Source organism: Ornithorhynchus anatinus, chromosome X3 (assembly GCF_004115215.2).
Source record: "Ornithorhynchus anatinus isolate Pmale09 chromosome X3, mOrnAna1.pri.v4, whole genome shotgun sequence".
Lineage (NCBI taxonomy): Eukaryota > Metazoa > Chordata > Mammalia > Monotremata > Ornithorhynchidae > Ornithorhynchus > Ornithorhynchus anatinus.
In genome coordinates, this window is record NC_041751.1 from 23,637,205 (window position 1) to 23,662,628 (window position 25,424).

The 25,424-nt window shown below is 46.0% G+C and overlaps 1 protein-coding gene across 3 annotated transcripts in view; it reads left to right on the forward strand.

The window, feature by feature from the left end:
* The window catches only part of UGCG (UDP-glucose ceramide glucosyltransferase), a 74,211-nt gene that overhangs the window by 31,134 nt on the left and 17,653 nt on the right, over positions 1 to 25,424 (forward strand). For 2 of the 3 annotated variants that reach the window (XM_029053872.1, XM_029053874.2), the window contains exon 2: positions 14,472 to 14,613. In XM_029053872.1, coding sequence (XP_028909705.1) covers positions 14,472 to 14,613 — 142 coding nt within the window. Of the gene's footprint in view, positions 1 to 4,737; positions 4,930 to 14,471; positions 14,614 to 25,424 lie in introns of those variants that run through there. The other variant, XM_029053873.2, reaches the window with a different exon arrangement.

Here is a 25,424-nt window from a genome sequence, read left to right on the forward strand (position 1 = left end):
TATGAAGCAGTTCTTGAAAGACTCAAAGGCCCTTGAATATTCTTAAAGCCTGTTGAGAAGGGTTCTTAGTGAATTGGAAGCATATTTTGACCCCAGCTTGCCTCTTCAAGCATGACAGCAAACGATAATTTGAAAAGCGTCAACTCTGTGGGGATGTGTCTGTTTATTACTATAATGTACTCTCCCAAGCGCTTAGTACAGGGCTTTGCACACAGTAAGCACTCAATTACTATAGAGATCACAATGAGCCCCCACCTTCTCCTCAGTTAGACATGCGGCAAAGGTCTTGTTGGCTGTGCCCTGTTATGGCCTGAAAACTTCCTTGAGATTCTGCCAGAGCGTGGTTAATGGTGCTCTTCAGTAGTTTGCTCAAGAGTATTCTCACTCAAATCCTGCCAGCATTAAATAGAGAACAGTGGATATCCTACAATAGTTTACACATTAAGCTCTCTTCTCTTCCTTCTTGAAGGCAGCAGTGGCATTGTTGAGATCCTCTAACATTTTCTCAGTGTTCCATATGTCGAGGAAGAGCCTGTGAAGAGAATTGAGCAGCATGTGTCTGCGTCTTGCTTGTACAGCCCAGCAGGTATTCTGTCATATCCGGGAGTTTTGCCAGTGTGCATGGCTCTGATTGTAGTGTTGACTTTGAAGTAGAAGTCACGTCGGTAGGCAAAATATCCTTTTTAAAGCTCATCCTAAATTTCGTTAGGAGTACTAAGAAGGTGATTAAAGTGTTGTTACCATCTCTCTGAGATGCCTTCCTTTGTCTGTGATAAGGGCGGAGCCATTCTTACTCCTCAGTAGCGGTGCGAAAGGCACCCTTGGGATGAGCAGGACTCCTTTGTTCGGTTTCAGTCTATGTAGCCCCGTCTCTCCGAAGCCTTGGCATTTCACCACTTGCCACTCATGTGTCTTAGCTTGTCCTGCATTAATCAATCAGTGAGCTTGACTGAGTGTCTGCCGTGTGCAGAGCGCTGACCTGACCCTTGCTTACAATCTGGTCGGGGAGGCAGGCGTTAAACTCAATTGCAGAGGAGGAAGGGGGAGAGTCTGAGGATATGCGCAGTGGGGTAAGTGTCAAAGGGATGGAGACCCAAGTTCATAAGCGACACAGAAAAGAAGAGCCGATAGGGTGGGGAGATGAGAGGTTAAGTCAGGGAAAGCTTGGAGCAGATGTGATTTTAGTAGGGCTCTGAAGATGGGGAGAGCGACGGTCTGTCAAATTCTATTTATTGCGATTAAGTTGTCTTGTTTTTGTCCGTCTGTCTCCCCAGATTACACTGTAAGCCCGTCAATGGGCAGGGATTGCCTCTATCTGTTACCGAATTGTACATTCCAAGCGCTTAGTACAGTGCTCTGCACATAGCGCTCAATAAATACTATTGAAGGAATGAATGAAAGTTATGAAGGGGAGGGAGTTTCAGGCGCGGGGGAAGGTTGTGAGCAAGGAGTCGAAGACGAGAGACGAGAGTGAGGTACAGTAAATAGTTTGGAGGAACCAAGTGTGCGGGGTAGGTTGTAGAGGGAGATGAGTGAGGCCAAATGGGTGTGAGGGGCTGAGAGCTGATCGCCTTAAATCCAGTGATGAGGAATCTCCGTTTGACGCAGAGATGGATGCGTGACAATTAGACGTTTTTGAGGAGGTATTCCAAGGCTTCGGCTCAGTTTCCTTCCGGAGCTGCCAACAGTCTTAAAGGCTGCCTGGAAGAGAGAATTAATTGGAGGACACCCGTGGTCCTATTGGAAGAGGCAGAGAGGGTTTCATTTTGATGCCACGGTGCAGTTCCGTCCAAGTTTATTTTTTTTTGCCGCTCCAATGCAGCGGAGCATGCTGGCACCACCCTGGCCCTTTTTGCACCTGGCAGTCCTCACCCCTGGCAGTCTGTGGCCAGGATGGACCTCGCCCACCTTTGGAATCCTCCTCTCTCCTTAGGCTGATGGGGTTCCACTCTCCACTAGGGATGGCTCTGCTTGTCTCTACCCACTTACCCCTTAGCTAAACTGACCTCTCTAGGTACTCCCTTTTCTTGAAGAGTATTAGGACGGCATAGAGTCTGTGGGAATTTCAGGTGCCGTCCCCTAATAGAGTTGACGCTTGCTGTTAGAAAAATCCTTGCTAAGTTTTTGGCTCTTAGAAGCCCCTAGAAAGGCCACTAATAAATTATTCCAGCTGATGGGAAGGAAAGGCAGATGCGGAAAGAGCACGGGGCTGGGAATCAGAGGATCTGGGTTCCAGTCTTAGCCTTGCCACTTGCCTGCTGTGTGACCTTGGGCCAGCCACTTAATTCCTCTGTGCCTGTATTTCCTCAGCTGTAAAATGGACTTAGTCCGTAAGCCCCTTGTGGGACAGGGACTGTTTCTCACCTGATTATCTTGTCTCTGTCCTTGTGCTTAGTACAGTGCATGGCACATTGTAAGTGTTTAAAAAATGTCATCACTGATTGCTCTTGAACTTCTGTTGAGGCTGATTGGAAATGGGAAATGTGATTATCCCACAAGTATGATCTCTGGACTCAGTAATGTACATATGTCCCTGAATCTTCTTCATTAGTAATTATCAGATATTAGAAGCAGCGTGGCTCAGTGGAAAGAGCCCGGGCTTGGGAGTCAGAGATCATGGGTTCTAATCCCCACTCTGCCACTTGTCTGCCGTGTGACCTTGGGCAAGTCACTTAACTTCCTCTGTGCCTCAGTTACCTCATCTGTAAAAATGGGGATTACAATATGTGAGCCCCACATGGGACAATCTGATCACCCTGTATCTACCCCAGCGCTTAGAACAGTGCTCTGCACATAGTAAGCGCTTAACAAATACCAACATTATTATTATAAAGAATTTCTGAAACTGATATTTTCTCCTTGTTAAATGCCATGTTGATGTAGGCATAATTAGATGCTGTGTATCTTATACAATCGAATTATGCATATTTTACATCTTAGCATGAATTTTGAGAATCTGTTTTAAGAGCTGTGGCGTTAATTCATAAAGCAGCCTACTCCATGAAGCCTTCTTCGAGTGTCCTGTACGAGATCGGTTATAGTTAAATTAATCCCTTTAAAAGGTGAAAAAAATTCCATTAATCATCAATCCGTGCTTCTTTTGTAAAGCTTTACACATTATTGAAGCATTTAAATGGTTGTCAAACCTAATTTTCATGGGTGACCAACAAAAAGATCGACAGTTTATAGGGGACATTTTAATGATTAAGTTGTCTTTGTGGTGAGTTCTATGGAAGAAAAGAAAAAAAACCCTCAAAAAACACTTGAGGATATTGAGCCATCTCTTACTTGTTAGACAGATACCGCAGAGGTAGTCAATGGTAAGATATTACACTTTGTATAGGAGAGGTTGCGCAAAATGGACGAGGTTTCAAATCATAGGGGTGTTTATTGATTTTTGGAAGAGGAGAAATGAGTAATCTCGTCTACGGTATTCAGAAGTTGAAAGGGTCAGTATTACGACGGGTTGAGATTTTATACTCGTTCTTGCCTGGAAGTCTTGTTAAGTAGGATCTACAAATCAGTAGATATGCCTGTTCAGTGTGGGATTATATAGATGATGGCAGTGATTTTTCTCCTCTTTTGCTGTACATTAGTTTTCCCTTTACAAAGAAACTTCCTATTTTGACCCCCTCACTAAAAAGGTACATTCTCAGACTTGCACTCTGATGCACCATCACAGACCCACATATTCAAGCGTGCTTACCCCTGTTCTCATACAATCACTTACATTTTGTTTTGCCCACAGATACACAAGCTCCCAGACATACACCCAAACTAATACTCTACCTATCTGGGTTTTGCTATGATTCATGATGCTCAGAGTAGGGAAGACAGAATTTGGGTGGCCAGGGAGTGTGAGCGCTGGGGGACGGGATTTGGAGGGAGAGGGCACACAAAGAGAAGAGGGGATTTGAGGGTAGAGGAAGATCCTAGGGGACAGGGGCTTCATGGGGGACGGAGAGTCCAAGGGGGATAGAAACCCCCCGGTTAGACTTGGAAGCATTGAGACTTGGGGGGTGGGGCGGGAAGGTCTGGGAAGGGGGTGGCATACTGATCTGACTTGCTGAAAACAGGCAGGGAGAACCTGAGAGCTGCAGTGCTTGGCCTCGGCAGCTTCTCCGCCGACGTCGCCTTGGGTGGGTTCCGACCTGCCTCGCCGATGCCGGATGGGGAGAAGCCGAAGAGGCCGTTCGTCCGCCAATGGATTCCACGGCGCACCACCTTGGGGAGATGCTGCCGACACCTGCCCCCGCCCCAGACCTTCCGGGGGATTCCGACGCGCTTTGCCGAAGCCGGGCAAGCAGGAGCCGAAGCGGCGGCACGTGGCCTCGGCTGCTCCTCGCCATCGGAGTGCCCAGGCACTGTTGCCCATCCATCGAGCCACCCCGGGGCTGGGGGTTCCGACCTGCCTCGATTGAGTTGAACGGGAAGAAGCTGAAGCGGCAGCTCCTCTGCCATCAAGGCGCCGGGGCACGGTCCCCCCCGGGGAAGATGCCACCTGGGCAGCGGGTTCCGACTTGGCCTTTGCCGGAGCTGGGCAGGGAGAAGCTTGAAGTGGCAGCCCGTGGCCTCGGCTGTTCCTCCACCACCGGAGCACCGAGGCACGCTGCCCACCCCTTCCCCCTCCCCCATTCCCTCCCGTCCCCCACCACCACCAAATGTCATCCAGGCCCGTTGCCCGGAGCCGGGTAGGGAGAAGCTGAAGCGGCAGCACGTGGCTTCGGCCACTCCGCCCATGGAGCGCCGAGGTGTGCTGCTGCTGCCCCCCATCCCCCCCTTTCCCCAAGCCACCTGGGTGGTCCTTTCCTGCCTTGTCGGAGATGGGCAGGGAGAAGCTGACGTGGCAGTGCGCCTTCTCATCATTTAGAACATGGGGACGGCTGTGGCTGTTAGATCTGTTGGACTCTGGACGGCCCTGCCTGAGCGGTGAGGACCTCAAACTCTGCTCTTTTTAGCCACAATGTTCTGTTGTTCTTATTGTATTGTTGTCATCTGTTGTTTTGCTGTTTTTTTAATTTTTCAACCTTTCCTTCCGTGTCCCTCGCCAACTCCCAAATACTCCCTGCCCGCGAGGAACTTAATGCTCTAACGGAGCGCTCCGCACAGACATTCAGTAAATGCCTGACTACTGCAGCTCAGTAGTCAGGCATTCAGTAAAAGCTGACGAACGAACGAAGAGGTGGAGGAAGGCATTCTCAGGTCTCGATGCCGTCTGGACCTTAAGGTTCCTCAGGTGGCTGGCCTTCTGAAGCGTTGAGGTTCGGGGAAGAGCAGATGGTCAGAGGAAGAAGAGGATGTAGCTTAGCACCTTCTCGTTCAAGCTGGGCCCACCCTCTTCTCTCCATTTTCAACTGGCTACTGCTCTTCCCTGGGCTTCAATGCTACTGAGATATTAAGACCTTCCCAGAGAGCCTTTCCCCCTCCTGTGCTGTTGCTTTCTCAGAACTGCCATCGACAAGGGTGGTTCTTTTAGGGTTCGGAGGGGGCAGTCGACCTCAGCACGTGTTATCTCTGAATCAGGGAAGGAAATCAAAGTCTAGATTGGAATACTGGTTTAGATTAGGGCAGGAACTCAGACAGCTTTATTTGAATACCGCCTACATTTTTATAGGTGTAGTAGTCCAAATTTATTATGAAACGATGGGCACATTTTTTAATTCAGTTACTAGCATCTAATGATCCAGTTGACACAAGGTCAGAGACACTCATTTTTAGCAGCAGATTGTATTACATGATGTGCCGTGCTATTTGTTGACTTCAGTTTGCACCAAGATATTTTGCTGAAATTCCAGAAATGCATAGGAACTCTCATTTTCATCAGGAGTACAAATGGCTTTGTTTTAAAACTTCTTCTACATTTCTGTAGACAAATAACCCATCCAGGGGAAATCTAGTCAGGGTGCAACCAATGTGCTCCTCGATTAGTGAAAGTATAAAATCCAAGTTAAATGAGTGGGTCATTTTATGTAGAACCAGTCACAACTGAAAGACAGCAGAGGTTTTGAGAAGATCTCAAACAGAAAGAATGAGAACAGCCAAAGATGGCACACAGGTAGAGGACATCTGATTTACTCTCATTTTGTATGTATAGGGGCGGTTACTTCCTTTCCCTTTGGTGTGGCTCTTCTTCCTCCTCCTCTCCCTCCTCCTCCTCCTGCCAAATTTTGCTCATCTCCCTCTACTAGAAGCTGAGAAGTTGTCAGGGAAAGGGGTGGGGGAGGGAGAAAGAAGATGTTGGGGAAAGAGGAGGGGAAGTAGAAGATGGGAGCAGGTGTTAAAGGGAAAAGAGGATGGAACATAAATGTGATGCAAAAAAACGGAAAATGGTGCCTTTGTAGGTAGAGTGGCACTAAGGATGAGAAAGAAAAGGGGGTTAAAGATGGGCAGGTGAGAGAAGTAGAGAGAATAGTAGGATTGGGGGAGTGATGAGGATGAAGAAATAAGAGGATGCATTTACGACCAAGGGCCAATATTAGGATAATCTTTAAAAGTCTTCTTTTACGGATCATGATTCTTAAATCGAAAGAAAATGCTTAGAAAAATACTTCATCCTGTAGCTTGGAACTTAGAAGATAGAAACTAAAAGGGAGATGATTGTAGTAGTTGTAGATGCTGGTTATCAGAGGCTGCACTGAATTCCGTGGTAGCCTTTAACGTATGTCATCAATTTATTATACTTATTGAAGGGAAGTTTTTTTAGACTGTATTTTGATCTATCCCATAGATGCCATTTTATTTGTCTGAAATGGATGAAAGAGTGAGATTGAAGATTTTGACACTATTCCTCTCCTTTAGGCTCATTTGACACTGATTTCTTTTTTTCAATTTATCCTTGTCTGAAATAAAGGGTAACTGTTAAGCTGTATGATTCCCAAAGTCGCAATGATGTGATAGCTGTAATAACACTCCACAGTGTGATGTCCGCCTGCTTGCTCACTGCACTCTATGCCCCAGCAGGAACATGACAGGCAGAGATGAGAGAGAGAGAGAGAACGAGAACACGGGCTTGAATGGCTCTGGGCAAGCCACAAACACTGGAATCGATTCTTCTGCACAGATCCTCGGTCCTGAAAGCTCAGGACTGAAACTTATTTGTCTTTCCCGACAGGAAGCTCCATCGCTACTTAGCAACTTCTTGATGATTTAATAGATAAGGGGCGTGCATGCTCTTCAAATTGCCATTCAACAATTGCTCCCATTCTAGTAGTAGGCAGTATTCTGTTTGGATTAATCAATCAGTGGTATTTATTGAGTGCTTGCTATGTGCTAAACACTGTACTAAGCTCTGGGGTAGATACAGGCTAATCAGGTTGGACTCATGGGACTCAGAGTCTTCATCCCCATTTTAAAGATGAGATTACTGAGGCACAGGGAAGTTGGGTCTTGCCCAAGATTACACAGAAGATGTGCTGACCACTGTACCAAGCCCTTGGGAGAGTATAATGCAACAGAGTCGATAGACACGTTCCCTTTTCACCAGGAGCTTATAGTCTAGCCAGGAAGGGAGACATTCGAATAAATTACAGGTACGTGTATAAATTCATTCAATTCAATCATATTCAGCGCTCACTGTGTGCAGAGCACTGTACTAAGCACTTGTGCTGTGGTACTGAGAGTAGGGTGAATACCAAGTGCTTAAATGGAACAGAGTGAAGTACGTAAGCAATGCAGATGGGAGACAGAGTAGGGTAGTAATAATAATACTGGTATTTGTTAAGCACTTACTATGTGCAAAGCACTGTTCTGAGCGCTGGGGGGGGGATACGGGGTGATCAGATTGTCCCACATGGGGCTCACAGTCTTCATCCCCATTTCACAGATGAGGTAACTGAGGCACAGAGAAGTTAAGTGACTCGCCCAAAGTCACACAACTGACAAGTGGCGGAGCTGGGATTAGAACCCATGGCCTCTGACTCCCAAGCCCGGTCCCTTTCCACTGAGCCATGCTGCTTCTCTGTGAGGGCTTCATTAGGAAAAGGCCTCTTGGAAGAGATGTGATCTTTTTTTTATTTAAATAAGGCCTTTAAGGTGGGGAGGGGGTGGTCTCTCGAATACGAAGGGGGAGGGAGTTCCAGTTCAGAGGCAGGATGTGGGCGAGGGGTCGGCACCGAGATAGATGAGATCGAGGTACAGTGAGTAGTTGGCGTGAAGTGTGTGGGCAACAACCGGAGGGTTTTTTGAGGGGTGTGGAGCTGTAGACTGAACTTTTTTTTTTTTTAGAAAAACGATCCAGACAGTCGAGCGAAGTAAGGAGTGGAGTGGGGAGAGTCAGGAGGCAGGGAGGTGAGCGAGGAGGTTAGTGCCTTAGTCAAGATGGGATATGATAAATGCTTGGATCACCGTAGTGACGGTTTGAATAGTGAGGAAAAGGCGGATTTTAGCGATGTTGTCAAGGTAAAACCGACAGGATTTGGCGACACTGAATGTATGAGTTGAATGAGAGAGATGAGTTAGGGATCATGTCAAGGTTATGGGCTCGTGAGACAGAGAGGACAGTGATGTTGTCTGCAGTCATGGGAAAGACAGGAGGAGGACCCGGTTTGGGTGGGAAGATGAAGAGTTCGGTTTGGACATAGTAAGTTTGAGGTGCCCGTGGGACATCCAAGTAGAGGTGTCCCGAAGGCAGGAGGAGATGCGAGACTGCAGTGCAGGGAGTTCAGGGCCGGAGAGGTAGATTTGACAATCATCTGTGTAGAGGTGGTATTTGAAGCTATGGGAGCGAATGAGTTCTCCAAGAGAGGGGGTGCAGGTGGCGAATAGAAGGGGACCCAGAACCGAGCGTAGAGGGTGGGAGGCAGAGAAGGAGCCTGTGAAAGAGACTGGAAAGAAGGTTGGATGAAATTCGAAATTATTTTATATAATAATAATAATTATGGGATTTGTTAAGCAATTACTATGTGCCAAGCTCTGTACGTAGCACTGGAGTAGTTCCTGTCCCAAATAGGATTCACAATCTGAGTAGGAGGGAGAAGAGGCATTGACTCCCCATTGTACAGATGAGGAAACTGAGGCCCAGAGAAGTGAAGTGACTTGCCCAAGGTCCCACAGCAAGCCACTGGCAGAGCCAGGACTAGAACCCAGGTCCTCTGACTCCCAGCCCTCTGCTTTTTTAGGCCACGTTGCTGGTTATCAGAAATTCCTGACCAAGCAGCGTTTGCCCTCTCCCTTATCCGGGTGAGGGGGGAAAGTTCGGGAAGCACTTCAAAAGGGGCTGGGAAAAACCTGGCACAACCAGACTCCCAACATTTGAGTCTCCCATCAGGCCTCTTGCCTCACCGCTAAAACTCCCTGAAATAACTTTCACCAACCACATACCCTGCTGTCACCTTTAGGGTTCCACCCATCTTGTTATAGTTAGTGCTGCCATCACTCCTGCTGTGGTTTCTGCAGCTCCTCCACATGTCTCCCCCACAGGGCTGGACAGGGTGTGTTGTATAGTTTTCTTTGGGCCTTGGAGTTTTGCGGTCTCACCACTCACTCGAGCAGATATGGAGATTTTAGTGTGACCCTCGTTTGGTTTGAGGGTGCTAATCAACGGTGTCATTCTTTCTAAAGTTTGCGTTTCATATTTCCTTGGCCTATGCAGAACGGATCATTTCTGTTTAGTTTTAGAGAAAAAGCTATAGATAATTCTCTGTTTCATTTTAGAGAACAAGCAAGAGATATTTGGGGATTCTTTTTTAAACACAGCAAGGTTCATACCGTTTTCATTTAGTTAGTGGAACGGAAAAGAAATTCCTTAATGTTCAAATTTTGCTACTTGTTAAATAAACACTTTCAGTTCACTTATAAACTCTTTTGTAATTTTTAGACTTAACATTTTCCCGATCTCCTGTAACGCTTTGGAGGGTAGTTGTGAGTTTACCTCTGATTTGATTTCTAGACAATTTCTATTTTTTTCCAATACCGCCATTTTGAAGAATAAAATGATCTTGGTGTCATAGAAGCAAATGGCTCTAAGTTTTTTTTATTTTAATTGGAGTAATTTTTAAATTATAAAATATTCAATCAGGTGTCAGTGGATAAATGGTCAGTACTTTCCTTTTCTGTTTGCATAAAACCAAATTCTTTCCATTTTTAATTTTCAGTTGTGCCTACAAATGCCACAAAAGTAGAGCCATGTTCCCTGGTCATGAATCTAGGGGTAGTGGATTTTTTTTAATGGTACTCGTTAAGAACTTCCTATGTTCCAGGCACTGTACTAAGTGCTGGCGTAGATAGAAGAGAAGTTGGACATGAAAAGTCTCACATAGGGCTCACGGTCTGAGTAGGAGGGAGTAGGATTTAATCCCCATTTTACAGATGCCATAACTGAGGCACAGAGAAGTTAAGTGATGACTTGATCGAAATTACACAGCGGGCAAGGGGCGGAGCTGGGATTAGAACCCAGGTCCCCTGATTCCCAGACCCGTGCTCTTTCCACTAGGCCACACCGCTTCCCCGGAACTGGAGTCTTACCCCTGAAGTTGCTTATGGCTGCACCACTCCCCTCCCTTGTTCGGCCCCTCACCTTCTTTCTCAATGGTACCGTTGAAGCAGGCACGAAGCTACTTAACGGGCAGAGTGACTGAAAGCTCTGTGCTCGGGTGGAGAGCTCATGCAGCCGTGTAAATAACCACTCACTAGTTTGCTTTCGGTCACAGCCTCAGAATGAGGAAGGGCGAGTAACCGTTTTGAGTATCGGGAATCCCCATATATCACTGTGGGATTAGGTGGGCCTGCCGTCATCTCTCGGCCTACTCATATCGACTTCGTGCCTTTCCTTACCGGCCTCCTTCCCATGCTCGCCTGCCCTTCCAGAATAGCAAATACCAGGCAGATGAGTTGTGGAGATCACAGGTTGATGTCGCTTGGCCTTGCCGTTGACTGTGTGCACCGGAAGAAATGTATTAAATAGCATGGTGCACTGAAAGAGTAATTCATTTTCATAGAGTGAGCAATTAAATCTCAGTAGCATTGAATCCTCACAGTCGCCACAACTAATCTCCTACAAATCATCACTCAGGGAGCAGCTACAGGCCTTTAGGTGACCCAGGTCTGTGGTGAACAACTGGTCTAACCCCAGAAGCCTACATGTGGCGCATAGTTGAACCCCAGTAGACTCTTTGATTGCGAACAGGCTTTAGAAGCACTCTGAACTATCTGGTGGTTCACTTGAAAACAAACAAACAACTGGAGATTTATAAACTAAGAAAGTGGAATTTAAAAAAGGAAATTGTCTTTTTTCTCTTTTATTTACTCGGAGGATTCATTGAATTCTTGATTTTTCATGTTTTCAGCACCCATGTTTTCCCACTCCTCTGCTAGATTTAAAAGATCTAACAGTAGAGCACGGGCCTGGGAGTCAGAAGGTCATGGGTTCTAACCCCAGCTCTGCCACTTCATTCGTTCCTTCATTCAGTCGTATTTACTGAGCGCTTACTGTGTACAGAGCACTGTACTAAGCGCTCGGAAAGTACAATTCGGCAACAGATAGAGATAATCCCTACCCAACAACGGGCTCAGTCTAAAAGTCTACAGTGTGCTGACACAGCACACTTGTCTGCTGTGTGGCCTTGGGCAAGTCACTTCACTTCTCTGTGCTTCAGTTTCCTCATCTGTAAAATGGGGGTTAAGATTGTGAGCCCTATGCGGGACAGTGTCCAACCTGATTTGCTTGTATCCACCCCAACGCTTAGTACAGTGCCTGGCACATAATGAGCACTTAACAAATGCCATACTTATTATTATCAGCTAGTGAGAGCACCGAAAAAACAATGTTTTCTCAGCGTTATTTCACATATTTGATATGATTATGGTGCCTGGTTGAAAATCAAGAAGCTAGACGCAGCCATGGTTTCAGGAAAGAGGATGAAGGTCTCTCTCCTAATACAGTCAATTTTAAAGCAGGAAGTTGAATTGCATATGATGATAACTTTGGTGCTTTTTCATATTTCAAATTCCATTACAGTCAATTCTCTCGAACACGTTTTCACATTTTGAATAGGGCCCACTGCTAGGAAATCAGGAATGTTCTGACAATATGTGCCTAACCAAATAGAACATGATGCTATGTCTAAAGAAATGGTTGTATGCATGGTATTGATCAAGGCGTATGGGAGTTTTCTGTAATTCAGGGTTTGCCAAAAATGTAAACCCCATGTTAAAGGAAAACTGACCATATTAGGATTTTGATTTCTACTTCTAGATTTTACCTTTTTTTTTTTTACAAACTAGAGGCAGTCCTCAATTTTTAAACTGTCAAATTAAGATGAAGGGCATATACAATGTTTATAAATTTTACACCGTTGCGGCTTTATGTTACTAGCTCTGGGGGGATCAATCAGTCATATTTATAGAGCGCTTACTGTGTGCAGAGCACTGTACTGAGTGCTTGGGAGAGGACAATATAACAGAGTTGGAAGACACATGCCGTGGTCACAGCAAGCGTACAGTCTAGGGATCAGGGATGGTGGGGAAATGGGGAAAGAATTTTAAGAGCTGTGATTATTTGGGGGTGTCGGGAGGAGATGGAAGATTAAAGGGTGGGGTTTAGGAGTGGGGGATTGCCTGATTGCCAGGCGGAGTTACTAGGAGGGTGGACGCATCCGTTTAACCTCCGATGAAATAAAAGCCAGTTTCTCTATTGTGGAACTTTTCTGACTCGGTATAAATATATGAATGTAGCTACTTCACTCATTTATAATTATTCATTCATTCATGCAATAGTATTTATTGAGCGCTTACTATGTGCAGAGCACTGTACTAAGCGCTTGGGATGAACAAGTCGGCAACAGATAGAGACGGTCCCTGCCGTTTGACGGGCTTACAGTCTAATCGGGGGAGACGGACAGACAAGAACAATGGCGATAAACAGAGTCAAGGGGAAGAACATCTCGTAAAAACAATGGCAACTAAATAGAATCGAGGCGATGTACAATTCATTAACAAAATAAATAGGGTAACGAAAATATATACAGTTGAGCGGACGAGTACAGTGCTGTGGGGATGGGAAGGGAGAGGTGGAGGAGCAGAGGGAAAAGGGGAAAAAGAGGAAAAAGAGGGTTAAGCTGCGGAGAGGTAAAGGGGGGACGGCAGAGGGAGTAGAGGGAGAAGAGGAGCTCAGTCTGGGAACGCCTCTTGGAGGAGGTGAGTTTTAAGTAGGGTTTTGAAGAGGGAAAGAGAATCAGTTTGGCGGAGGTGAGGAGGGAGGGCGTTCCAGGACCGCGGGAGGACGTGACCCAGGGGTCGACGGCGGGATAGGCGAGACCGAGGGACGGTGAGGAGGTGGGCGGCAGAGGAGCGGAGCGTGCGGGGTGGGTGGTAGAAAGAGAGAAGGGAGGAGAGGTAGGAAGGGGCAAGGTGATGGAGAGCCTAGAGTGAGGAGTTTTTGTTTGGAGCGGAGGTTGATAGGCAACCACTGGAGTTGTTTAAGAAGGGGAGTGACATGCCCAGATCGTTTCTGCGGGAAGATGAGCCGGGCAGCGGAGTGAAGAATAGACCGGAGCGGGGCGAGAGAGGAGGAAGGGAGGTCAGAGAGAAGGCTGACACAGTAGTCTAGCCGGGATATAACGAGAGCCCGTAACAGTAAGGTAGCCGTTTGGGTGGAGAGGAAAGGGCGGATCTTGGCGATATCGTAGAGGTGAAACCGGCAGGTCTTGGTAACGGATAGGATGTGTGGGGTGAACGAGAGAGACGAGTCAAGTCAATTAAATAGCCACGTTTTAAAAAATGGTGTCTGTTAAGTGCTTACTATGTGCCAGGCACGGTTTTCAGCATTTGAGGTAGATGCAAACTAATCAGTGTGGGCGCGGTCCGTGTCCCACATGGGGCTCACAGTCTCAATCCCCATTTTCCAGGCGAGGTAACTGAGGCACGGAGAAGCCAAGTGACTTACCCAAGGTCACAGCAGACAAGTGGCCGAGCCAGGATTAGAATTTAGGCCCTTCTGGCTTCCAGGCCCATGCTCTAGGCCACGTTGCTTCTCCCACTATTACCACTTTATCCAAATTGCCCAGGCCAAATTACCACTTCTGGGTAATTTGGGTAACGGTAGTGTGTCTGACTGTGTTTCAAGGACTAACTTCCCATTTATAACGTTCCTCTGAAGAAGTTGGTCCTGACTTAGATGTTTTGACTTAAGGCACAATTTTCAAGAACAAATTGTGTTATAAGTCCAAGAACTGCCTGCACAGTCTGAAGATGAAAGTCTTAATATTCACATTATAAAGCAGTTCATTTACTTAAGCTCTTTGTTCAGTCTCTCCTGTTGTAGCTATGTGTTTAAGAAATGGCCCATCATTTATGTAACTAATAATATTCTCAAAGCTCGTGTCAGTGCTTCTCTAGCCTTCCCCTCTGCAAATAGTAAAATTTTAAACATTTCCTTTACTCGTTATACGTAGTAGTCTGAGCTTTTCTAGTTTAGGTTTCATTATCGCATTTTCTGTAGACCACTATATGCATTTATTTATTTTTTTCTTTTCTAGACGGTTGCACCTCAACAAGAAGGCAACGGACAAGCAACCATATAGCAAGCTTCCTGGTGTCACACTTCTGAAACCACTGAAAGGTGTGGATCCCAACCTCATCAACAATTTAGAAACATTCTTTGAACTGGATTATCCCAAAGTAAGTACGATACTGCTCCTTTGAAAATTTCAGGAATAAAACCTAGACTGGGTGTTTTGGAAAGGTAGTCCACCGGTGACCACGGTTTTTAAGGATTTGGAACCTCATCAAGGTTTTTCATGTGATTTGGAGTGGCAGAGAATGGTGTGCTCCCACTGTCGGAGTCACAGTCTAAAACACACCAGGATTCAGCATTTCCGGCCACAGTGGTCTAATTCATGTGATTCATTAGCGAAGGGACAGGAGACGAGCAGACACAGCTATAGCAGTGGAGAAACAGGGCCAAGAGCCCCGAGATGAAGATACAAGACAGGTATTAGTGAATTTCCTGAGAGCACATGGGGCTTCAGTCATTCAGTAGTTTTGATACTGAATGCCTACTGTCTGTAGAGCACTGTAATAAGCCCTTGAGGGAGTACAATACAAGAGATTACAATCTAATGGAGAAGACTGGCTGGCATAAATTGTATGTATATAGTAGGAGTAGGAGAAAACACATACGAATAACTGATAACAGGAAGAGTCTGGGGAAATCAATCAATGTGATAAACCTATCAATAGGTCCCTGAATGCTAAGAGTGACTATTGGAATGAAATGATCAGGATTAATAGAATTTAGATGGAGGGAAGAGACTGAGCTGGGGTGTAGAAGAAGGGGAAGAGCAGATAGGAAAGGAGGAGAGATCTGGTGGAGAGCTTCGAAGCCGTTGTTCAGTAGATTCTGTGGGATGTGGAGGGAGACGGATAGCCCCTGAAGGTTTTTGAGTTGCGGAGAGATGTGTTCAGAATGCCATTTTAGGAAGATGATCAGGGCAGCAGGCTGTAGACTAGACTGAGAGGGGGAGAGGTTAGAAGCAGGGAGCCAGACTTAGTAGTTTAATTGGCAGGTGACAAGAGTTTGTCATAAGGGTGGAGGGGAAAGGGCAGATTTGGGAAATATTGAGGAGGAAAGTTTCGCAAGGATTGGTGACAGACTGAACACGAGGTGAAAGAGGAAAGTCACAGGGTGGTGGAACTGTTGACCGTAATGGGAAAGTCAGAAGAAGCCACAGATTGATTGAGGGAAGGTGAGTTGGGTTGTAGCCGTGTCGAGTTTAAGGTGCCTCCTCATGGAGGTGTCCCGGAGATGAGAGGAGATGGGACACTGTCAAGTAGAGAGGTAGATTTGGGAGCATCCACATAGTGGTGGTAAACTAAAGTCATATGAACAGATAAGCTCCGCGAGAGAGGAGAGTAAGCCATCCAAAATAGAGCTTTGTGGGACACCCACTTGAGAGGATGAGAAGGAGCAAGTGAAGGGAACTGAGAAGAGGCAGTCCAAGAGGTAGAAGGGAAACCAAGCACCTACCGACTCAGTGAAACCAAGGTACGGTAGTGTTTCTAGAAGAGAGTGTTCAAGCAGTGGTGTAGGCAATAGAGCTTCAATCTCCTGTTCGGCTATTGAGAACTGCACAAAATATCCACCAACGAAAGCTAAGATTTCAACATTTATGTACAAAAATGTCAATGATTTTCCAAAATTAGAATTTGTTTGCAATTTCCATAAGGCTGCATTGCCTCCGAAATACTCTGTAGTCGTCCGCAGGTCCTCCTTTGTATGTGCTCTAGAGCACAGATCATGCGGTATCTCCTGGTGATTAGCTCAAAGACTCTCGATGATGCTTGTAGTCTAGTGAATTGGGAGAGTCGTCATACTATCTGTTTCACCCGTTTATATGAAGAGCAACTGATGACTTGAAAGTTTGGCTACTTGAAAATGCAACGTTAGGTCTGTCGTAACTCTTCAAGTTTGAAGATGAGTCTCCTGACAGGGAGCTTGGATTTGCATGTCATTGTGTCAGAAAAGAACAATGAAGAGGGAAATGGGGAGGACTTCCTCTCAGTTCACAAATAAAAATAGTCTTTTGCTGGATGTAGTGCCTGGAGCTATTTCTTTAGTTGTCATTCTGCTGTCATTATTTTCTCAAGGCCTCTACTCTAAAAGAGCTACCCCGTTTCCTGATGTCTGTAGTCAGACCGTCTGCCAGTGATGCAGATCCTTTATAGTCCTGCTTCCCGGTTTCTTTAAAACGCTACTTCTTCCCTCCTTGTTGAGCGTTCTCCGACTTCAGCTTACCGTTCTAGCAAGTACTCTGATATCCTGCTGTGATTCATTTTCAGCGTACATCCCTTCCAGCAAATTTGGATCATGATAAGCATCACTTGTTTACCGGGCAGACCGACTACATGCCAGAACTTTATTGACTGTGATCCTTTCTTGACATTTTGAGTTCTGAATGGCACAAGAGAGGATGCTGAAAGTGCTCCTTGAGAAGGCGGATGTGACGTTTGGGGTAGTCATTCATTCTCAGTGGCACATAGAGAATGTTGAAAGTGCACCTTGAGAAGGCGGATTTGACGTCTGTGATAGTGATTTCATTCGTTTATTCAGTCGTATTTATTGAGCACTTACTGTGTGCAGAGCACTGTACTAAGCGCTTGGGAGAGTACAAGACAGCAATTAACAGACACATTCCCTGCCCACAATGAGCTTACGGTCTAGAGGGGAAGTGGGATACTACAAGTGCTTTGGTTGAAACCTTCGGTGTGATCTGAAGCTTCATGCCACACTTTCTGCCCCCCAAAGGGCACTGTTGCCCTTTGATTTTGCTTTCTTTTGGTTGGCCAATCAGTGGATCACGTGCTGTAGTGCTGGCAAAATTGGTGACCAGATTTGGTTCTGTGTTGCCAGTGGAAAACCTTGGATTGTGAGTAGAGCTTCCTAAATGCAGGCTGGTGCAAAACACCTGAGAATTTTTCTGCCTTCTTGCTAGTCCATAACTCTTGGCGGCTTCTTGCAGAGTGGTTATTGGGGCACATAATTCTTTGCTTGTCCATCTTGGGTGTGCTGCAGAACAGCCTCCTCAGCTCCTAGATGATTGATCCTTGATTGCTCTGCACACAGTAAGCACCCCCCCCCCCCCGCCCCAATCCCCCTGGGGCCGCCCCGCGGGCTATGGGGGGGGGTAAGAGGGTGGGCCCGGGGGTCACGGCCCGGCCCAGGCCGCTCCGCACCAACCGTCGGGGAAAGCCCCAGCGGAGAAGCTTTGCGTGGGCCTGATTGAAAGTACCACTGATTGGTCCAAGCACTTGAATTGTGCTCATGACCTAGTCAGATGGACTAATTTTCTGGATGATCAAAGGTTTAATCTAGTTCCGATTTTCACATCCCTTGTTGGCCTCAAATATGGCAGTATAGAGGAGGTTGAATTAGGCTTCCCCAGGTGTACGGCCGTGCTGGGGTTTACTCCTTAAGTGCTAGGAAAAGATTCAGATGGGGTACTGTCATCTCTGACAAGACCTGCTTTGTAGGCTAGAATCTTGGCAAACCTCTCAGAGCAGCCAAACCTGTTTTAGTAGCTGCCAAAGCCTAGATCTAGTCAAACACTTTGATCAAGTCCAGCGGTACAATGGCATTCCCTGTATTTTTTCTTTAGCTGCAGCGACGATGATGCCTGCTGGGCCACAATGCTAACACCGCATTGTGATCCCGGGAGTCTGTGGTGAATAACAGGCTTCAGTGGCCTGTCCAGACTGAGTCCTATCTGGGGCAGGGACCGCATCCAACCTGCTTACCTCGTATCTACCCCAGTGTTTAGAACAGTGCTTGGCACATAATAAGCTCTAAACAGAAACCACAGTTATCATTACTGTACCGAGGCTCTTATCAGAAACGGAGAGGAGTGTACTCCCACAATAGTTTTCAGAATCAGTTTTCTTGACTTTTCACATAAGATGGTTTGGGTGGGAACCAAGGAGTTCTGTTTTGGACACCCCAAGTTTGAGGTATCAGCAGGACATCTAAGTAGAGATGCCCTGAAGGCAGGAGGAGATGCAGGACTGCAGAGAAGGAGGAGAGGTCAGGGCTGGAGAGGTAGATTTGGGGGTCCACATAGAGATGGTAGTTGAAGCCGTGGGAGTGAATTGAGTTCTCCAAGGTAGTGGGCATAGATGGAGAATAAAAGGGGACTCAGAACTAAGCCTTGCGAGACTCCCACAGCTAGAGGTTGGGACGTAGAGGAGGAGCCTGCGGAAGAGACTGAGAAGGAACGGCCGGAGAGATAGGAGAACCAGAAGAGGGCAAGTGTCACTGAAGCCAAAGTTGGATAAAGTTTCCAGGAGAAGGGGTTGGTCCACGGTGTTGAAGACAGCAGAGAAATCGATGAGGATTAGGGTGGAATAGAGGCACAAGATATTGGAGGAGAGATGTTGGTTTCAGCAGGGATTCTGTCATTTTGAGGGTCAACCTGGCTTTTATAAGCCAGTCATTCAAATATGGGAACAGTGTTACTGCTGCTTCCATAAGTCTGCCTCTAGGGTGGTAAAGCATTTCAATCAGTCAGAAGTATTAATTTGAGCCCCGATGCATGCGGAGTACTGTGGAACCGACAGTGCTGTACAGTGGTGCTGTGTATTGGGATCCTCATATGTGTGGGATCTTCAGTACTATACAGATGCTTTTGCTTTGAAATTGGTCTTTGGGGCTTTGAATCCCTTCGGCCTTTGTAGCTCGCCACCCTTCGTTTATGTTCCTTTAATAATAATTATGGTATTTATTAAGTGCTTGCTATGTGTCAGGCACTCTGCTAGGCGCTGGGGTGGATACAAGCAGATCGGGTTGCCCACGTGGGGCTCACAGTCTCAATCCCCATTTTACAGATGGGGTAACTGAGGCCCAGAGAAGCGAAGTGACTTGCCCAAGGTCACACAGCAGACAAGTGGCGGAGCCAGGATTAGAATCCATGACTTTCTGACTCTCAGGTCTGTGTCTATCCACTATGCCATGCTGCTTCATTACTACGTCATGCTGCTTCCTTTGAGTTGCAGGTCTTGACAAAGACTCCCTTCAGGAGCTTGGCATCGCTTGCTCTGCAAAGAATAGCTGATTTTTTAGCTGTTTTCCTGGTGGTATTTGCCTACAGTGCCCACAGTTTTAATCACTACTTAATAAATAGTACCTTGTAGACCCACCTATTCCCTCATTATTTTGGTAACGGTCTTTGCCGCACAAATTATTTATTAATAGAAACGTTCAGTCCATGTCTCCCCACTCCTCAAGGGCCTCCAATGGCTGCCTATCCACTACTGCATCAAACAGAAACTCCTGACCATCAGCTTTAAAGTCCTCGATCAGTTCACCCATCCTACCTTGCCTCACTAATCTTTTACTAAAGCTCAGACCTCACGCATTGCTCTTCTAGCAGCAGTTTACCAGAAGACGATTTTTCCTGTCTTGTCATCCACTTTCCCGTGTCCTCCCCCTAGCCCGGAACTCCCCCTCCCCCTCCATATACTCTCTCCACCTTCAGAGCATTGCTAAGGTCACATTTCCTCCAAGAGGCCTTCTCTGATGAAGCCCTTTTTTCCTCGGTTCGTTCTCCTTTCCGCATCGTCACTGGACATCTGACATTCGCCCTACCTCCAACCCCACGACACTTATGGACAGATCTTTAAATTATATATTATAAATGATGTATATATTATAACTGTCTATCTCCCCCTCTAGACTGTAAACTTCGTTACAGGCAGGGAACACGTCTACTAATTCTGTTGTCTTCTCCCCAGCGCTTAATACGGTGCTCTGCACGTAGTAAGTGCTCCATAAATGCCATTGATTGATCGATACTCTAAATTTTGCCATGAAGTTCCTTGCAGGTAGGCGCTATCTGAACGGTGCGGATGGCGCACGTGATATGTTTGTTACATCACTAGAACGAGTTTGAACTATTTTAGGTAATGATCAGCCCATTTGAGCTTAGTCAGCAGCAATTTGAGCATCCTTTAGGTCTCTTTTAATGATATCCTCATGGTAACACTATAGATATTGGGCCCCTGCAGATGCCTTTTTCTTATTCAGTAAGCAAACGATAGTAAGCAGAAGGACCTGGGTTCTGATCCCGTCCCCACTACTCGTCTGCTGTGTCACTTTGGACAAGTCACTTCACTCCTCTTTGAAGTGTCCAACCTGATTGGCTTGTACCTACCCCATCGCTTAGTACAGTGTCTGGCACATAGTAAGTGTTTAACAAATGCCGTTGCGTTGATGAATTCAGACCGATGCTCGACCCACTTGATAAACAAGAGTAATTGTACTCTCTCAAGCACTTAATACAATGCTGTGCACACAGTTATGCACTCAGTCAATATGGTTGATTGATCGATACTGTGTTCCATGTGATTTATTTTTCACTATTGCCTTCTACAAAGAAGTCGAAATCTTCCACGACAGATTTTCAGCTATTTGCAGAACAGCGATGAATCTGTCCAAATCACTGTAGAATACTTTTTTCTTGTGCATTGGTTTCTGTCTCAGTGGGATCATATATACTGATCAGGGTAACAGAGCTTGTGTATTTTAGCAGTAGGGGCCAGGCTGTTGGTCTTGATTCCTTTGAGTAAATTTGAAAGACCTCTAAGAATTTAAGCAGTGTCATTACTGGGTCAGCTCCCTTTGTCCACCCAACCCACTGTTATGTGTCCGACAGTGGCAAGAGGCAGCTGAAAGGATGCCATTTTTGATATCCATTCTAATGTCTTGACCCTGAATTTTGCCAAATTCCCCTGAGCAGACTGGTATACTTAGTTCTGTGTTAATGGAGTTCCTTCCTTTAGCACCCGCTCTGTGAAGAAATGTTTAGTTTTTTTTAATCTCAAACTTACCTTTTTCAAACTTGAATAGGTGTTCCCTCAGCCAGCATTATGGGATTCGGGGATCCAGCAAGTACGGAATTGTGGGTCACATCTTTTAAGATTTTGTAAATTTCAGTTACGTCCCTTTCAGCCTTCATCTTTATAGGGTGCAGAGATGTCATCCTTTTTCGATCTCTTCGCAAAGAATGATAATAATAATAATTATGGTATTTGTTAAGCGCTTACTATGTGCCAGGTACTGTACTAAGCGCTGGGGTGGATACAAGCCAATCAGGATGGACACAGTCCTTGTCTGATATGGGGCTCCCAGTCTCAGTCCCCATTTTACAGATGAGGTAACTGAGGCCCAGAGAAGAAGACTTGCCAAAAGCCATACAGCAGACAAGTGGCGGAGCCGGGATTAGAGCCCATGACTTTCTGACTCTCGGGCCCGTGCTCTATCCACTACACCATGCTGCTTCTCTAAAGCATATGGAAGTTGCTCTATTCCCCCTAATTATCTTTGTCAGCCTCTGAATCCTCTCCAGCTTTATTATGTCCTTCCTAATACCACAACCAAAATTGCATACACTGTTCCGAGCACAAACACGCATTTGGTTATATATAGAGGCAACACTATGCTTTTAGTTTTTCTATTTCCAGTCTCATAGTGCTTAGCAGTTTTCCTACCATCTATTAAGCCAATAATTTGAAGGAACAGTTGACAATAATTATAAGATTTCTTTCCTGAATTATGACTGATAGATCAGAGCCCATCCTCTTGTAGTTATTGCTTGGATTCTTTTTCCCCTTAGGTGCATTAGCGAGTGTTTGCTCCCATCGGAGTTCATCTCTCATTTTCTACCCAACCCTTCAGCTTTGTGAGGTGGTCCTGCAGTTTCAGGAGGGTTTGATGCCATAGCAACTTCGGGGATTTCACTTCATACTTCATACTTCCTCTTTCACATCATTTTGGAACACATTAAATAAAACCATTCTTGGCACCAGTTCCTCAGGGATTCTGCTGTTTACACTCCATCCAGAAAAGTGGCTATTCATCCCTAACTTTCGTTTTCTATCTGCCAATATCTAATGCCAAATGAAATTGGACTTTAGCCTCTCTGTCACATCAAAGTATTTCAGAGGTTGAGGAGGAGGGGAAAGGAGGTATTTGTCAAGGCAAACTTTGCACAAGCCTCGAGCAGAGAAGCAGCATGGCCTAGTGGATAGAGCACAGGCCTGGGAGTCAGAAGGACCCACGTTCTGATCCAGGCTCTGTCATTTTTCTGCTCTGTGACCTTGGGTATGTCACTTACCTTCTCTGTGCCTCAGTTACTTCAGCTGTAAAATGGATATTGAGACTGTGAACCCCATGTGGGACATGGACTGTGTCCAATCTTATTAGCTTGTACCTTGCCCAGCACTTAGAACAGTCCCTGGCACATAGTAAGTGCTTAACAAGTACCATAAAAACAACAACAAGAAAAAAAGCCCCAGCTATTTCAAAGGGGGAGAAATGCCGACGTAAAAACTCAATAGCACTATTGCAAAAGAGCGCTCGATGAAGAGTATTATAATGAAAGATCCTGTAAATGGGAGTTACGTCAATTTCCAGCTCTTCCGAACAGTGGCTGTTCCTAACAAGTTACGCTCTCTTGCCAGGAATTCTCCCACTTTTCTGCCGAGGCCCTGTAGAACTCTAGGGTGGATGTCATCTGGTCCTGGATGACTTGCTTACATCTAGTTTATCAGTTGGAGCAAGCTAAAACACCCTGTGCTTCCATCACAGTTTCATTCAATTCCTCTAACATCTTTCTCATTAAAGGTTGAACTAAAGATTTCACTGAGCCTCTCAGCTGTCTCCTGATCGCAGGGTCGATCAGACAGAAAGGCAGTTATACCCGGGCCCTGAGGAAGGGGTAGGAGAGGAAGAGGTGGCCCACACTCACCCATGTGATCATCCCACCGGAGCACAGCCTCATGGCAGCAAGAGAAAGATGCAGCAGAGGGTATCCCCTTCCCCCCGCCACTTTCTGCAATCTGGCTCTCAGCTGGATTGGTGGAGTTGCTCCCACTGCCTCCAGTGCTAGGGCCGCTCTCGGGGGCTTCCAGTGTGGTGGGAAGCTCCCTGCATAACTGGGAAACCCAGGAAAATAGCCCGGGTCAGAGGTGTTTAGCAGGACTGGCAGTGGGTCCTACTGGCCAGAGCAAGGAAATTGGCTGCCAACTAGAGTCAGGAAAAATACCACCTCAGCTGTATCCCTCTTTGCTTCTCCTTCCTTGTAGTGGCCGCTGTCCTCTTTGTTCCCCTGACATCCTAGCAGCAGATGCAGCCACGCAACCCAACGTGTTTGACATATCTGCTGTAGCTTGGCAGCATTGCAGCGTGTTGGTTTCCCCGCTTCCGCTCAGGCTCAAAAACGCCTATTAGAGATAAGGCCCTCACTAGCCGCTAAACATTCTATGTCCCACATTCTCATTTTTAAGCTTTGAACCATTAGTTATACAGGCATTTGCATATTTTGACGTTGCGCTTTGCCCTATTTCTGCATCTGTCAGTTTCTCCATTCGATAAGTAGTCCAGTTTCCTTTCTTTGTTCGCCTCAAATACCTCAATGGGCTTCCTCCGTACTTCCAAGGAGTCCCTTCACCTTCATCCATCTCTTTCAAGTGGTTGTGCCAATCTGGGTCTCACATTCCTCCCGTCACTGACTTCCTCTGAGCAAATTTCTGATTGTGCAGCTTGAAAATAGAAATAGCACCTGAAAAAAAAAAGTATCGGTGGAACTAGAGGTACTAGAGTAGGCGGCAAACAGGGAAGGAAAAGGAAGGATGTTCACTCCTTCCTTCCTAGGTTATCATTTTTTAGATTAATCCTCTTCTTCTCTATCTGTGAAACCCTGAAGAGGATTGAGACTCCATGGATTCCTGGGTCCCTACCAGCCAAGAGTAGACATAGTCAATTATTAGTGTGGGTCACAACGTGGGAGCTTTTGCACTTTGGCTGTTCTATGGTGGATTTCTGCCTTCAGGGAATGAGGCAGGTGAACAAAATGTGAAGGTATATTGAAGTAGTAGATGTCTCATCTAATACGCTGAGAACTTCTTTGCACATCTTTTCTTCTGCTGTGGTTGCATTGCCCTAAGATGAATCAGGTCAACTCTCAACTTCATGAGAAAGTTGAAAGGATGACTATTCCAGTCAACTAACTAAAACTTAAGGTAAACTTTTTTTTCCCTAGAGAAAGGAAAAGTTTGCCCCCCGATCTAATACCAGAGCAAATGAATGTGTATTTTATAACTGAAAAATTAGAGAGTAACTGCCTAATAGTGGAGACCGTTAATTTAATAGAGCTTAGGTTATCTTCTGCTGATTAGGGTCACACTGTCCGGGACTAGTAAACCACCTCTGGTTTTAATCGGTAGGATATTTGGAAGTATCGGCTAGCTCTAGGCCTAAGTCAAGTTTCAGTTTTTAAGTAATCAGGTAGCCAGGTAGATTTGTCAAAATGTCAGAGAGGTCATTACAAGGAACTGCTTCTCAGGGTCTTGCCTTCTGCAGTCAATGGTATTAAGAGGTGGTAGGCTGATGATTCACTATCTCTGCACACAGGAGCTTATAATAAGCCTCTAGATTGTAAGCTTGCTGTGGGCAGGGAACGTGTCAACCCATTCTGTTACATTGTACTGGCCCAAGTACTCAGTACAGTGCTCTGCACACAGTAAGCGCTCAATAAATACAATTGATGGATAAACCCAGGCCTCTTTAGAGGCTAGGGGTACCCCAGGTAGGAACCCCAAAGTCTTTTTTTTTGAGTAGGGATTTGGCCCAGCTCCTGATTCTAGAATTCTCCAGGCTGCAGGGAGTTCTTCCTCCTTCAAAGAGTTTTGGAGAATTTTAAAAAAGGCAATGTCCTAAATGACAGGGAATCTTTGCTTCATTCATGCAGTGCCTGAGATGCCAGAACCACACCTTTCAATTTTCCTATTTTGGATTTCCAAGTTTAAAAAACATGTGGTCTTTGGTTTGATGGGGCTTAGTGACGCTATTAAACGGCACCCTGTAGAAATAACAATTTAGGTATTTCCCCCCCCATCTGTCTCTTTATGATAGTATTTCAAAAGTCCCAAAGCCCGCAACA